The 15,911-nt window shown below is 44.0% G+C and overlaps 1 protein-coding gene across 6 annotated transcripts in view; it reads right to left on the bottom strand.

Moving 5' to 3' along the window:
- The window catches only part of LOC136853985 (intraflagellar transport protein 22 homolog), a 47,051-nt gene extending 32,622 nt beyond the window's left edge, over positions 1 to 14,429 (bottom strand). The window contains exon 1 of one of the 6 annotated variants that reach the window (XM_067129917.1): positions 14,305 to 14,429. In XM_067129917.1, the coding sequence (XP_066986018.1) occupies positions 14,305 to 14,310 (6 nt within the window). In that variant the 5' untranslated portion in view covers positions 14,311 to 14,429. Of the gene's footprint in view, positions 1 to 10,769; positions 11,102 to 13,534; positions 13,703 to 13,866; positions 14,018 to 14,304 lie in introns of those variants that run through there. The other 5 variants (XM_067129919.1, XM_067129918.1, XM_067129921.1 and 2 more) reach the window with 5 other exon arrangements.
- Between the last annotated feature and the right edge of the window lie 1,482 nt (positions 14,430 to 15,911).

The raw sequence follows: 15,911 nt of genomic DNA, 5'->3' as shown, positions 1-15,911 counted from the left end.
TCCCACAGGTAAAAAGAGGTGAAAGTGGTTTGGCACAACCAAACCCCAGCATGCGATACCTGCTGAACCAACAAGTTCTTCCAGAATGCTAAGGACAAGGCGATCCCCCTGATATCGTGAGTTCTCACCCAGACAGCACATTCGCCCTCCTCACTGAACAAGTCATGCATCTGCTTGATTGTCTCTCAGAGCCAGATGGATGTAGAGTTCTTGGACACTTCTTTCTCGCCCCTGCCAGTACTAACTGTTATAAGACTGAAACACTTGGTAGCAAACTACAAGCTTTATTCAACAAAATACCGGCTCTCAGATCTATAACATAAACAGACAAAATATCTAGCGTTAGTCATACAACACATACAACATAAACAACTTATGACAAACATAACAGAACAAAATAAACACACGTAAATTTACATATCAACAGAGGAACTGCAAGAGGGGAACTACACTCGCCTGAGGTGCGACTGTAACTAACTGCACACAGTGATACCAAGCATGAAAAAACAGTTACGCTAGTGTCGCCAGTGTACAATAATTACCACATTCTCCCCTCCTAGAAAAATTCAACATTAACAAAATGGATACCATGTCAAAAACATCAGATTAGTCCCATCCGTAACGATCGGGGGGCCTTGACACGCGAGTCGACCTCCTTAACTCAGTGGGCTCAGTGAATGAATGAGAGTCATGATTAGTATGAGGCTGTACATCTTGCGTTGTGGGTGAACCCGAGTCTCTATATTTCCTGGTGCCTCATCCGGGTGTGCAAGAGTCGCCGGACTCTCAGGACTTGGAGCTAAGTCACGGATAGACACAGTTGACTCACGCCCGTCTGGATATTTGACACTTGCGTACATTGGGTTCACATCAACAAGTTCTACCTGATCAGTTAATGGTTCGTGTTTGCTAGACCTAACATGCCGCAATAACACTTGCCCAGGGTCAAAAGCCATGTTGGTAATCCATTTCCGAAACTAGAACGTCGTTGGAACCTGAAGAAACGCTCATGTGGAGTCTCATTGGTTGCAGTGCATAAGAGTGATCTTATTGAATGCAAAACCTCGGGAAGCACCATCTCCCAGTGTTGGTTCTTCAAACCATGAGATTCAAGTGTTAAACAAACAGCCTTCCAAATAATTCCGTTGTACCTCTCAACCTGACCATTACCTATTGGGTGATAAGGTGTTGTTTTACTTGTTGCAACTCCCTTCTGAGAAAGGTACATCTTCAGTTCTGAGAAATGAAAGAAGAACCTTGATCTGAATGGATGAAACTTGGCATTCCACAAAGACTGAAGATAGACTCAAGACATTTGATTACTGTTTTTGAATTTATATTTGAACAAGGAAATGCAAAAGGAAAACGCGAGTATTCATCAACAACTGTAAGTATGTACTTATTGTTTGTGGTGGAAGGCAAAGGTCCTTTGAAATCAATACTGAGGCGTTCCATCGGCTGTGTGGCTTTAATGAGGACCCCTTGTGCTGAACGATGGAATCGTGGTTTTTGCTGTGCACAGACTTTACAAGAAGCACACACCTTTTTCACATCATCTGTTGAGAAAGGGAGGTTTTAGATCGCACAAAATGCAAAAGCCGAGTTACCCCAGGGTGACAAAGATTCTCATGAATGTCTGTAAGCTTCAACATTGGGAAAACAGAACAGCAGTATGCACGAGACAAGGTATCCGGCACAACATTCTGTTTCCCGGGACGATATTGTATCGTATAACTGAATGATGCCAGCTCAAGCCTCCACTCTTGTATCTTGTTATTCTTTATCTTGGTTCTTTTTCTGTTATCTAACATGAACATCACAGAGCGCTGATCAGTAATCAGAGTAAAATGTCTTCTGGCTAAGAAATGACTCCACTTGCGAACCGCTTCAATAATAGCTGTAGCCTCCTTTTCTACAGCAGGATAATGCAACTCACTTCCCTGAAGCGTTCTTGACATGAAGGCTACTGGCCTGCCACCCTGGTTCAATACTGCTGAGATAGCGACCTCTGAAGCATCACACTCCACAACAAAAGGAAGGCTCTCATCCACAGACCTTAGAGAAGCACCCGTAAGCTGCTTTTTCAAAGTGTTAAAGGCAGCTAGTGCTGATTCACTCAATGGAAAAGTTTTTGTGTTTATCAAGGGTGGGATTTTATCGGAGAAGCCAGGAATCCATTTAGCATAATATGCAAACAACCCTTGAACTCTTCGCAAAGACCCTATATTTGTGGGAGGTGGTAATTCCTGGAGAGGACGTAATCTGTCAGGGTCAGGCCTTATGACATTATTACCAACACAATACCCAAGAACATTGATTGTAGGCACAGACATAACTGATTTAGATTCATTGAGGGTAAGCTTCCGTTTCTGAATAACCTCCAAAAATTTCTTAACATTGCTATCATGTTCCTCCTGAGTTGATCCAGCTACAGTAATATTATCTAGATATGGGAAAGTGTCTTTAAGACCCTCATCTTCAACTAACTTATCCATAGCTCTCTGAAATACTGCTACTCCATTAGTGACACCAAATGGAACTCTGCAAAACTGATATAATTTCCCTGCACCCTCAAAAGCAGTGTACTTTCTCTCACTCTCTTTAATGCTAATTTGGTGGTATGCACTCTTCAAGTCAAATGTGGAAAACACCTTGTACTTTGCAAGACTGTGCACCATGTCCTCTATCCTTGGAAGGGGATATGCATCTAGTTCTGTGTACTGGTTGATGGTTTGAGAATAATCAATACAAAGTCTCTTTTTGTGCCTGTCAAGTGGATCTTTTACAACTACGACCTGTGCTCTCCATGGGGATATGCTTGGTTCAATGATACCTTCAGATGACAAGCGTGATAACTGGTCACTTATAAACAACAGATCATCTTCACTATAGCGTCTGGATTTGACTGCAATTGGTTTACACTGTTGGGGCAAGTTCGGAAACAGTGAAGGCTCCTCAATATCAGCTGTTGCCAAGGCACAGTTACTAGTTACCCTTAAACTTGGTTTATTTCCCCATACTGAAAAGTTACACTCTTGTGCTGCTTTTGAAAATCATGACCCAAGATCACATCACAACATAAATCCTTTAAAACCCTAGCTGAACACATGGATAATTCTGATTGACATGACCCAAGTCTACCGTAACATACCCAGGGAGCTAGTATTCAAAGATGCTGATGCCATTGAAATCTCCTTGGTTGCAGGAACTACTGTCAGCTTTAGTTTCTGTGCCACTTTCTCACTTATGAAACTATCCGAACTGCAAGAGTCAATTAATGCTTTCAGTGAATGACCATTGACAGTGATGTCTGTAGCTGCATGTGAAAGGTTCTTTGGAAAAGTGGCAGCAAGTGTGAGCAGAGTGGGATTATACAGTGTAGCAGTAGTGCTGTCAAAAGTCTTAGCCTTGGATCTACAGACTTTGGCAAAATGACCTGTCTTACCACAGTTGTTGCATGTAACAGCACGTGCAGGACAACTACCCTACCTGTAATGTGGAATGTATTACCACAAAAATAGCATTTCTTCTTTGACGAATGTGCAGCAGCGACAGTCGAGTCCACAGGTGATCTTCTTTCCGCCTCTTCTTTCGTTGACTGCAGTTGTTGGTCATCACAAGGCTGTCCTTGCTGTCCTGGAACTAAAGCAGCTGCATGAGGAACAGGCAAGTAAGACGTGTAGGAATCAGCATTACGCTGGGCAAGATCCAACGTCACGGCCTGACTGTACCCGCCTCCAGATCCAAGGACTTGTTTTCAGCAGGCGCTGACGAATAAATGCCGAGGCAATACCGTTAATAAACGCATCACGTACCATCTCCTCCCGGTATTGTTCAGCTGTGACTGCCTTAAAGTTACAATCCTTGCTTAGTTTATGTAACTCTATCAGAAATTCATCAAGGGATTCACCTGACCGCTGTCGTCGGGTTGCCAAAACATGCCTTGCAAAAATCTCGTTCGGTAACTTGACGTAAACACTCTCTAGTTTTGCAACGGCACCTTCATACGTAACACAGTCTTCAATGAGTTCGTACACACTTGGGGATACACAGTTCACTAGAGCCCTCAGCTTGTTGGGTGCGGCCTCTCCACTCTCCTCTATGAAGTTTTGAAAGGTTGGTGCCAGTGTTTCCACTCCTTGGCCGCCGTAGGAGAGCTGGGATCTGTGTCCAGTCGACATGGCTTAAGCAGCTTAGCCATGACGAGTATTTTGTTGAATAAATTGTTATAAGACTGAAACACTTGGTAGCAAACTACAAGCTTTATTCAACAAAATACCGGCTCTCAGATCTATAACATAAACAGACAAAATATCTAGCGTTAGTCATACAACACATACAACATAAACAACTTATGACAAACATAACAGAACAAAATAAACACACGTAAATTTACATATCAACAGAGGAACTGCAAGAGGGGCACTACACTCGCCTGAGGTGCGACTGTAACTAACCGTACACAGTGATACCAAGCATGAAAACAGTTACGCTAGTGTCGCCAGTGTACAATAATTACCACACTAACAAAGCGGCATCAGCACTCAATGCAGAGTTCTCTTTGGGTAGTTAAGCAGCATCCTAATGGGACACAGTAACATCTTGTCCACAACATTACCAACAGATTCTGTTCTAAGTCTTTGCCATGAAATCCAGGTCAAATTCGAGCGAAAAGATCCCCTTCCCCTCAAGTGCTCAACTTTATACGAGAAGCCATGAAGCTAGCCAACCATCTTCATTGACGTCAAGGGCTCATACAGGTGATGAGCTAATTTCCTAAGGACATCCCACTCGGGGGTCCTGAGTTCCCTGGGAGGACAAGACTGTTCAAAACTTCTCAGGAGCATGGTGATCTCCCTCTAGGACAAATATAGACAAACTTTCATGCCCATTAGCCCTGGTGAAGACTTGAGAGGCTGTTGGCAACCCGAAGCATTGGGCCCGAAATTGGAAAACTTTGTCCTGAGAGCAAATCTCAGGAATTTCCTGGAATCCCAGTGTATTGGGGTGTGAAAGTAAGTGTCTCTCATGTCTACTGAGACCATCCAATCTTCTTGGGAAACTGCAGCAAGAACTGAGCCGTTCATCTGCATCCTGAACTTCGTGGTTTGGACGAAGACATTCAGACCGCTTACATCCAGGACCAGCCTCCAACCCCTGGAGGTTTTGGGGACTGTAGCAATAGCTGCGGTGTGGGTCACCACTGGACTGCCAGACAGATGAGAAATTAGGCCCTCCAACAACGGGACACCAGGTAAACCCAGGTGGTGCCAGATAGAAGTGATGTCTGGAGCCTGCCCACTGAGAGAAGTCTCTACCGCCATACCTAAAGGCAAAGTTGGGTCAATGAAGGGAGACTCCACTTGTTCCAGGGGAAAAGATTCCCCCCCCACCTGGATGGAGGAGAGGCCCCCAAGAGGATGTCCTGATCGTCCGCTTCCCAGTGGCCTTCAACACCTGACGAAGTGAGTGAAGAAGACGAAGGAGAGTCCTCACCTGAAGAGAGGCAGCAAGAACGGAAAGCCTGCCGGGAGGGAGAAATGATCCCAATGAGTCAGCCACCAAAGGAGTCATCGGGGGCGTATAACGAGTCGTCGGGGGCGTATAACCCTCAGATGACGCATTGGCAGGCTTCCTTCAGCACTGTCTCCTCCCCTCAAACTTCACCCACTGCTCAGCAGACCAGAACAACACTCAGAACACAGTGAAGTACGTGAACACACACACCCCCTGCAAGAAGAGCAAAGGGTGTGTGGGTCCATGTCAATACTAGATCAAAAGCTATTACTGTACACTTCTTACCGCCCACCCCAGGACACACGCTGGGGGAAGGCGGGCTTACGGGGTTTATCAAAGGCTTTCATCATCAAAAACAACAAGAAAAAGATCCCACCAAGAAAAAACAGCTAAACGGAAGTCCAGGCAGAGAACAAAGAAACTCATTCGCACTCAATGACGGCCAAAAGCAAACTGGAATGTTTACATCCGGGCAGGCGGGACTCCTGCCTCCTGGATGGTAGTTAACTGCCTAACCACCTTGTTCGAGAGTTCAACGGCCGTTTTCAGCTTCACTGAAAGTAATTCATAATGTAAAGGACCGACGGTTTGTATATCGTGTCGGAACAACTCAGGAGTAAGCTCCTCTTGGCTTCCGAAGAAAACTGGGGAGGGACAGGCACAGAAGCAGTCTTAGATGCAGACTTCTAAGAACTGGAATTGAGAGAGCGGCCTCGAAAGGTCGCGCACTCAAGGTCCCCCCAAGACACGAGACCAGAATGGGGAATGTGAATCAGTTCCCAACCCCAAGGGCCGGGAAAAGCCAAACGAGAGAATGCACTGCCTCTCCGAAGAGAGGCCCTCGGAAGTTCCATAGGACTTCTGAAGGGAACCTCCTCCTTGCCTCTCCAGGTGCCCAAACCCTCGGGACCAAGACACCAGGCTGGGAAACTGACCAAGCACTGTTTCGGAAATGATCGAGCACTCGAAGCAGTACTGGCAGGAAGAACCGAGACACGTGTGTGTCTTGGTTCTTTGTATCGCTGTGCCTGACCCGGAATGGTGAGAGGTCTCTCTGACACCAGTTCAGGATGCAAGAGACTCCAAGGATTCTCACACACTCGGTGTGACTCGACAAAGTCGAGCACCCGACACAGCACCAATCTAGAGATAGAACTCCTAGAATGGCGATGGGAGCGCAAATCCGAAGTCTGAGTGCCCACGACTCCCGAACCGCAAGACCCTGGGGTAAGTGATTCGGTTCCCAAGCCCAAAGGCCAGGAAGAGCCAACAAGAGATCCACTGCTTCCCTGAATGGAGGTAGCCTCTTAGAAGGCCCATGGCAGGACTTATTAGGGGAGGGAGAGGCAGCCTTCCTCTTCTTCAGCCGACGAGCCTCAGAAGAAGAAGGGGAAAAGGCAGCAGAAGACAAAGTCGAAGGTCAAGTTGAAGACGACGACATCTCACAGGACTTCTTCCTCGATCTCTTCTCCAACATCTTCTACAGGATGGTGGTCAGGAAACACAGGAATAGCCAGGCCAGCTAAATCAGGAAGCGCAATGGAATCAGCCCAGGCAACAGAAACACCAGGAGAAGCAACAGAAGCGATCAGGGCAGCTGAGGCAGGAGGCATGAAAGGAGCGGCCAGCCGGCAGGAGCTTCAGGAACATCAGCAGCGGCGACAGGCGCAACCAGGTAGCTGGGGAGGAGGCACAGCAGGAGCGGCCCGGTGACTGGCCACCAGGGAAACAGGAGCAAAAAGACAGGATGCACAGCAGGAGCAGATGAGACCACAGGTACGACAGGAGGGAGTGGCACAGCATACAGGAGTGCCAGAGAATGAAAAGCAGTTGGTCCCCCTTGTCAGGGCACAGTGCTGACACCGACATGGGGATCTTAGCCATTACCGTCACTGTGGTCGTCATCGAACTATATATCCACTGTACGAGGGCAGCCTTCCTGTCACACGGAAACTTCAGCTGTGCCTTAAGATGCTTGCTGTCAACTGGAGAAAAAAGCAAAAAAGATTATTACTGGGAGACTCCTCTCGCTCCGCGGGGGATTGTCCTAAAAAACAAGAGGAGGCCCCTGAGAAGAGATCATCTGACCACCTGCCGGCCCCCGCCGATCTTCGCTCGACGAGCAAGTGAAGAGGACAAAGGAGAGATAGCCAGAAGGAAAGCTACCAGAAGGAACGAGGGGGCAGTCACCAAGGGCACTGTCGGAGACAAATAACCTTCCGACAACACCCAGCAACCCACTCCCGATAAACTTCCTCCTAGCAAGCCACCCACAGTACAGGCAGCAGAGAGCAACACTCGCACAAGACAGAAATTTACAGTCAAGCTCCCATACAAGGAGCGGAGGGTGTGAGGCCCAAATGATAGGGGAGTGAAAATTTACACCCCTGGCCACTGACCCCAAGAAACCTACGCTGGGGAAAGACGGCCTTACTGCAAGGTTATAAAAATTGTGGGTTTGTAGGCTTTGTATATTAAAAAATACCACACACAAAAAAAAAATAAGTTTGGAGGCTCCCCATTATTGTTAAAGAAATAAAGGGTGTAGCAGTAAAATTTTACATAAAACCAGTATTGCATTTTTTACATGAAAATATGGTTTTCCTGTTTTAATGTGTACTTTGAACATTTCTTACCTTCGTTACATTAACAAATGACCAAAGCAACTACACTAACCTAACCTAAACTAGGATACCAAGTCATTACCCTAGGCTATGACACGAAATTAGTTTGAAAACATTCGATACGTTGGTAGATCTAAGCCGGCTGTCCGCGGTGGGCTAGGTTATGGCAGTCGACATTTTTCTATAGAACTTACTTGCTGAACAAGAATTTAAAGTAATATTTTGTCGCTCAGCTGTAATTAAGCTGTAAATTACCTTAGAACTGTAGCCGACGATAAGGGGGACCGGTTGGGAATCTGGGTCCTGGGTGGGTAAAAACACTTTCGAGAATAGCTCACGGTGAGGGGGACCCGTTGGGAATCCGGGGTTCTGGGTGGGGTAAATAACTTGGGAAAAGGTTTGGGCAACTTATTGTTGTATTTCCAGTTATTTATGTCATTTGGAACACGAAAAACAAGCGTAAAAATAAGGGGGAATAAATGGACAGTGCGAGCCGTTACAAAGGCACTTTTCACATACCACTACTACTGCTGATTCCAGGCCATGTCACGCATGCGCGGTCTTACAGGGGAGCTTTCGGTTCATCCAATGCCTCCAACTGAGAGAGTAGTTGGTGGGTTTTTTGGCGGGTGGCTATACCCAACCAATCACGTTGCAACGTTACCCCAACATTACGTTTCACCCAGGTGGAGAATTTGGGGGATACATAAACTCAGTTACATGTATTCCTTTTGCTCAACTGTTTTATAACCGTTTCCTATTCGTTGTAGCTTGTGCCTACAACGTTCTTCCAGTACTTTTCCGTTCACAAATATATTGACGTCTCTTCGCAACATGATTTTACCATAAATAACTTACAAAATTACTTTACATTTGTCGGCAGACACCTGAAGCATGTATATGGGGTAGGAGGAGAAGGGTCTTGCAGGACGTTTCGCTACCACTTTCTCTCAGTGACGTTAACAGAAACCTTTTTACATATTTTGTAAGCCCTGTGGTTGGCGCGCGCAGCTTAATATTACCGCTTGCCAGAGCATACGAGCCTGCCAGATTATTTTAAAAATGCGGATATAAGCGCGCAGCGCTGGTTCCGCTACCCCAAAACTGAAAGCAGAAATACACTTTTAGCACCCCCAACTTTATCCTTCCTACCCTGTTCGGTGCAGTTCACCGGCACAGTTCACTCACTCTTCAACCCAGCATGATGACGGACGTAACCCCGGAACCTCCCGCTCCTCTGAGCCTGTAACCAAGTGCAATTTGCCTCTTAACTGTGTCAATTGCTACCTTAGTTATAAGGACTACATTGTACCGGGACAACTATTGTATCTGATTGCTGGAGAGCTTATGACTGCCTGAAGGACGAAGGCTACGTGCACTTAACCGTCAATCACTCCATGAACTTTGTGGACCCAGTAACTAGTGCGCATACAAATACTATTGAGAGGAGGTGGAGGAACTTCGTGAGACGACGCCAGGTACGGCCGAAGGGGGTACAACTGTCGGGTACTTGGCAGTAGCCCATTTTAAAATCCACTTTGATGACCCAAGACGAGGCTCCACGCGTTTGTAAAGGCGGCGGCTGAATTGTACCCTCCACCCTTTAAGGTAAGGTTCCTAAACTATCTTCTTTATTAGTAGGTAGTTAGGTCACCTGTGTTTTGGTGTTATTAGGTTTTAGTGCTTTTCATGTAGGAGCGTTATTATTTTTTGGGTAACTGTCATTTAACGCCATGTTTCTACATAAGTACTACGTCACTTTACCAACTTGTACCTTTTGTGCAGTACCTCTCCTTCCCCCCGCCCTGCTGAACATATGGCTCCCTAGTGGTTACATAACCCAAGATGGCGGATTTGTTTACCGTTTACGTTTCTTCGCCCTGATGGCAAGCAACGGTTAGTGTGTAGTTGAGGTAGCCTGTGGCAGTTGACGTTTTTCAGTGTTGCTTTGCTTGCTTTGCATGAGTTTAGGGTAATATTTTGCCCGTCGGCTGCAGCTAAACTGTAATTTACCTTTGAGCTGTATGCGCCAGTGCAGGGGACCCACGGTACCGGTGTGCAGTCTTCGAGGGTCTATTACGCTTTAGTTACAGCCGACCGACAAGATTTTACTTGAAATTCTTGTTCAGCAGGTCAAGTTCTATAGAAAAACGTCAACTGCCATAGGCTACCTCACCGCGGACAGCGGGCTTAGAATTACCGATACGTTTCCTTAATTTGAATGAGAACTATTAGTGGGATTAAGGCCCTTCTATTACACTTGCTTTGGGGTTTCCTCCATCCAAAAACCTTGCTTTCTCACCGTGGTCCCCCGAACTGTAGGATATACTCCTAGGCCTATGGGTAGGGGGTCCACAAACACATGAAAACGATATTTAAAAGTCTAAAATGCAACACAGGTTTATAAAGTAAAATATTACCAGAAGAGCTCCCATAATGAGTTTAAAGACTGTATGACAGCAATGAATGACCAACTCTTCAGAATGATACCAATTTAACGAGGTTCTACTGCAGCAAAGTTCTACAAAACAAATTCATTAGCCTACGACGATTCACCTAGTGTAGCTTCACGCAAACTAACACGATTAAAAAAATATTTAACTTACTGTTTTCAATTAGCAAACATACCTCAGGTGGTCCAACAAGGACGACTTTCACTTTATTCTGCATGACTTACAGAATCTCGGTTCCAGTCACTCAAATTAATGCAACAAGAATGTTTAGGGTAAAAGTCCACTCAACAGAATATGAACTTTGACGTTTGCCGCTTGTCAGAAAAATGGGAAAGAACAACACTACCCAAAAGATATCAGTACAGCGGCAATATAAACCATAGTTCATTATTCGTAATGTCCACTGAGTAAATTACTACATTTATCAAGTAATATTATATGCATTCACCATTTTTTCTTATATTTCACTACCTAGTCTGTTGGGTGCCCTTTTAATGCCAATGTTTACTGTCACAGATATGATTTACTATTAGAGAATTAATAGATAGTACTCACAACGAAGATTTTTAAGACACCAGACCCGTACTATTATATGGGGCAGAAACCTGGGCACTAAGAGGAAAGGACAGGGACTGTTGGAAAAAACCGAGATGAGGATAGTGAGTTGGACTGCTGGAATATCACTACTGGAAAGGAGGGAGAGTCAATATATAAGAAAAATATGTGGTGTATGTACTGGAAAGGAGGGAGAGTCAATATATAAGAAAAATATGTGGTATATGTAATGTAAAGGAGAAGGTTAGGGAAGCTCGTTTGAGATACTATGGCCATGTAATAAGAAGAGGGGAGGTGGAACCAATCAAGAGAGCTAAGAACATGCCAGTGATGGAGAGGAGGAGTGTGGGGCGTCAACGGATCAGATGGATGGATGTGGTGAGGAGGGATATGGGTGAACTGGGACTGAGGCAAGAAGATGCTAGGAATAGAAATAGATGGAGAAAGTTGACTTGAGCGGCCGACCCTGCTATACAGTGGGACTAAAGGTCGAAAGAAGAAGAATTAATAGTGTGTGCTCCAAATTACAAACCCAGAAATAATGTCTGGAGTGCTGGATTTGAAAATGTTACTGTTGCTGTTACTGTTCATTCATATTTTTTTCTATTCTCACTAAGCCGAAGGCGTTCTGCGAGACTTGCTAGCTCAACTAGTCATATACATGATAATGCAGACACATTCTGAGATTCTTTTACACGGCGTACTCCGTATTACCTGTCAAATCCATACTTTCACAGCACTCAGAAAAAAGTAGTCTTTAATTTTTTCTTCAACAACTCGTTATTTTTAATCCTTTGATTTTAAGTGGGAGTGTATTCTTGAAGCAGCAAATTTAAAGGCTCTAAAGCCTACATTCGATTGGCATATTGCTCAAATAACTTGAGGCCATCTGTATCTATTCTTGTACTGACTAGCCATTGGGTGTAATATAGGTAGCAAGTCATTCAAATATTTTGGACACCCAGCTTGGTGAGTCTTGACAAATATTTTAAGCATTAAACTAACTTTAACAGGAAGCCACTGCAACTCAAACAATACTGGTGTCGCGCGGTACAACACCTGTAAAGACGTCAGACGTCTCTCTGTTTTCGCATCAGTCATGTCATGCACTGCATTTCTTAATATGTTAAGACTCTCATGTAAATATTAAACTAACTTTAACAGTAAGCCACTGCAACTCAAACAATACTGGTGCAATCCTGTCGCGCGGTACAACACCTGCAAAGACGTCAGACGTCTCTTCGTTTTCGCATCAGTCACGTCATGCACTGCATTTCTTAATATGTTAAGACTCTCATGTAAATATTCATGTGTAGAATTTTCTGGCCTTTCCGCCGATATGTATTTCATCATTGTACATTTATTATGTCTCTCAAAATTGCCATTTGTTTGCCAACAAACACAAATTGCTCAGAGTGCGCGGCCAACGATATGGTGGAAAGGACCCACCGTTCATTGAAAGCAGCTCTAATGGCACGTTGTACTGATCAGAATTGGAAGGTGCAGCTGCTCTGGGTCCTGCTGAGTCTCCGCACCGCACCAAGGGCAAACGGCAAGGAATCTACCGCAGAAAAGTCTACGGAAAAGCATTGGCCGTACCTGGAGAATTCTTCCCCATGGAGCCGGACATCCCAGATACACACCTCCCAAGGCTGAGAGAAATGGCAAAGAAGTTCGCGCCCTGCTGGAAGACTTTCGTTGACAGGACCCATAACTTCAGCCCAGAAGGCCTGAAAACCTGTACACACGTCTTCATGAGAAACGATGCCCACTGCCCACCCTTGACCAGACCATACAGAGGAGCATAACGAGTCGTCAGTAGAACATCCAAGGCCTGCCCTGTCAACATACATGGGCGGGAAGACTGGATATCTATCGACAGGTTAAAGCCAGCCTTCCTAATGGACAGCCAGGAACCCAGGAGGAAACCAGCAGATGTCCCAGAATTCCTCCACAAAACAAGCCCTCAGATGAAGAAATAGGCATCCCAAAACGAGGTCGAGGACGTCCCAAGCAAGGGCCGCACTAAGGATGTCATCCGCCCAGCAAAACCACCGGATGACTCAGCAGTCGAAACCGCCCCACAACTGCAAATATCAAGAACTCGGGGACGGCTCCTGCTCCCAAGAAGATACCATGATTAACATTCAACAAATCTTCCAGTCATTATTTCATAATAATTGTCGGGGGGTAATTGTGAAGACGTCTTCTTTACCCATTAATTACGATCATGTATCGCATCTATCAATGCAGCAAGAATCTCATGTATATATTTGTATGTAGAATTTCCTGGCCTTTTCGCCAATATATATTTCATCACTATGTACATTATGTCTCTTGTTATTGTTATTTGATTGATTGTTAACAAACACAAACTGCTCTCACTCAGTGTGCGGGTCACGACAACCGGGGGTTGGGCACCTCGTTTCCGTCCGCATGCTGCTATGCATACCTTTGCCCAGGTAATAAATCAATCAGTACCCGGTTCTGTCTTCTTTGACCTCACATGATCAATGTCAGAGGCACGGTACTCCTCACTCTTTCGACCAGGAGGAGTAGCCCAAGTGTGCAGAACTCCAGTCAGTTCAAGAGACTCTATAAGATTCCTCCCTCCAACCAGTGAGTCTTCCTAATGTAAACGACTGACGGTTGTTATATCGTGTCGGAACAAATCACAGATTCACAACTTTATACAAACCAGAGGTCCTTCACATTACATTTTATGCCCGCCTCATGCCATCCCTCAATCCGCACCTGGGCCGAAAGGCAAACTGAAATGTTTACATCCGGGCAGGCGGGTAATCCTACTATTCCCGCTACCTGACGGTAACTGCTGCTTAACCACCTTGTTCAAGAGTTTAAGGCCGTGTCCAGCTTCGCTGTAAGTAATTCCTAATGTAAAGGACCTCAGGTTTGTATAGTTAGGAAAAATACAATTAACTTTTGAAAATTGTGATATTGTTCACAAATATTATTATCTTTATCTGGTCTGCTTGTTTAAATACGTATTTAATATGAAATTCCTTTTGTATACCATCCTTTTCTTCTTTCACTAAGAAATAATACGTGCTTAATATGAAATACCTTTTGTATACCATCTACTTCTAATAACTAAATTTTCCATTTGTCTCACACAGATTCAGAGTGTTTCACACCCCCATAAAACTTCGTCATGATCGTGTCAAGTCCGTGGTGTTGGCCGCTTGTATGTTGCACAACTTAATCATGACAAGAAATCCTCATGCCAGGAGTTGGGGAGATGAACAGGTCTCGGTGACACGTGAGGTCCTACCTGGCATCTGGAGGTCCGGAGAAACTTTACCAAGTTTGACTCTCCAACGGCAGACAGCAACTGTGACTGGCAAGGGTCAGATTTAAGGGGGGTGCTGAATTTCGAGGAATTATCGGTTTTTAGTTTTTTATGGTTTTGGGCTGGTATATGTCTAAATGAACATGTCCTGAAATACTGTTGCTTAAAAAATGTTTTAAGTGTTTTTTTTTTACCGCATTTACCGGCATTTACCGGCATTTAAGCAGCATTGAGCGTAAAATTGTTAACTTTCTGTATGACTTTTTAGGTGGAAGTGAGAAATATAATTTACTTTCCTACTAAAATACACATTATCTACAATAAAAACTGTCTCTCTCTCTCTCAGAAAAAAATAATATCAGAGTAAATATGTCTATGTATCTCGATATCGCCCGGTGAGCGACAAATTGTCGTACAATGTCTGTATGACTGGCCAATTCTGGATAGTAAAAATCGAACGTGCTAAAACTACCCATTTTCTACGCCAAGAGCTTGTTCGTTCTTCTAAAAAAATATATATATATATATATATATATATATATATATATATATATATATATATATATATATATATATATATATATATATATATATATATATATATATCAAAAACGGTAAATATTCATCTATGTATCTCGATATTTTGAACTCTTTATCACAGGTGTACCATGCCAACTAGTATACATATAATATTTTATATTTCTTGACACATTTCTACTGCGCATTTTCGCAAATATGAAATTATATAAGTAACAGTTCCAAAGAGAGCGTCGGGTTTTACCAATAAACCATCTCTCGTGACTTGTGTAGGCTTGGTTGTTCAGCATTTGTTTACTTTATCCTCACAATTTTTTTCTTTTTGTAATAAATTATAAAAATAAATGCCCTAATGAGGTTAGGCCAGGACATGGTATTCTCAGCAAGGTTTGTTCCCATCGTTTTACACTCGCCCTTAAGTTTTCCTCATAACTATAAAAGTACTGTATATGTGCTATCAATATAAATTTTCTACATAACCTATATACGCTACCACTGTACATGTTTTCCGTTCAGATATTGGAGAGGCAAATAAACAAACAATTGTGAGGGTAAAGTAAACAAATGCTGAACAACCAAGCCTACGCAAGTCACGAGTCAGACGACAACTCACAGCAGCAAAATCAAGCTTTGTGGTCTTATATATAATTATTGTAATATAATTATGAAAAATAGTAATCACTAACTAGAATATTACTAATACAGGAAAATAAAACCCTTACTTAGATATAGGCGTTCTGGTGCTGCTATCCCAGGCGAGACAATTCCCTTTTGCTTCGTCCCTCTCTTGTAACAAACTTACGAGATCTAATAATTCAAATTTCTCCCTCATAAGGGTGGTACTTCTGTTGCTTATGGCAATGGAATTGCGTGAATGCACTACACGGTAAGAAAATCCGAAAAGGAAATGCGTCA

The sequence above is a fragment of the Macrobrachium rosenbergii genome, chromosome 28 (assembly GCF_040412425.1).
Source record: "Macrobrachium rosenbergii isolate ZJJX-2024 chromosome 28, ASM4041242v1, whole genome shotgun sequence".
Taxonomy (NCBI): Eukaryota; Metazoa; Arthropoda; class Malacostraca; order Decapoda; family Palaemonidae; genus Macrobrachium; species Macrobrachium rosenbergii.
The sequence above is the reverse complement of the archived record's forward strand: the minus strand, read 5'-3'. Positions and strand labels throughout refer to the sequence as shown.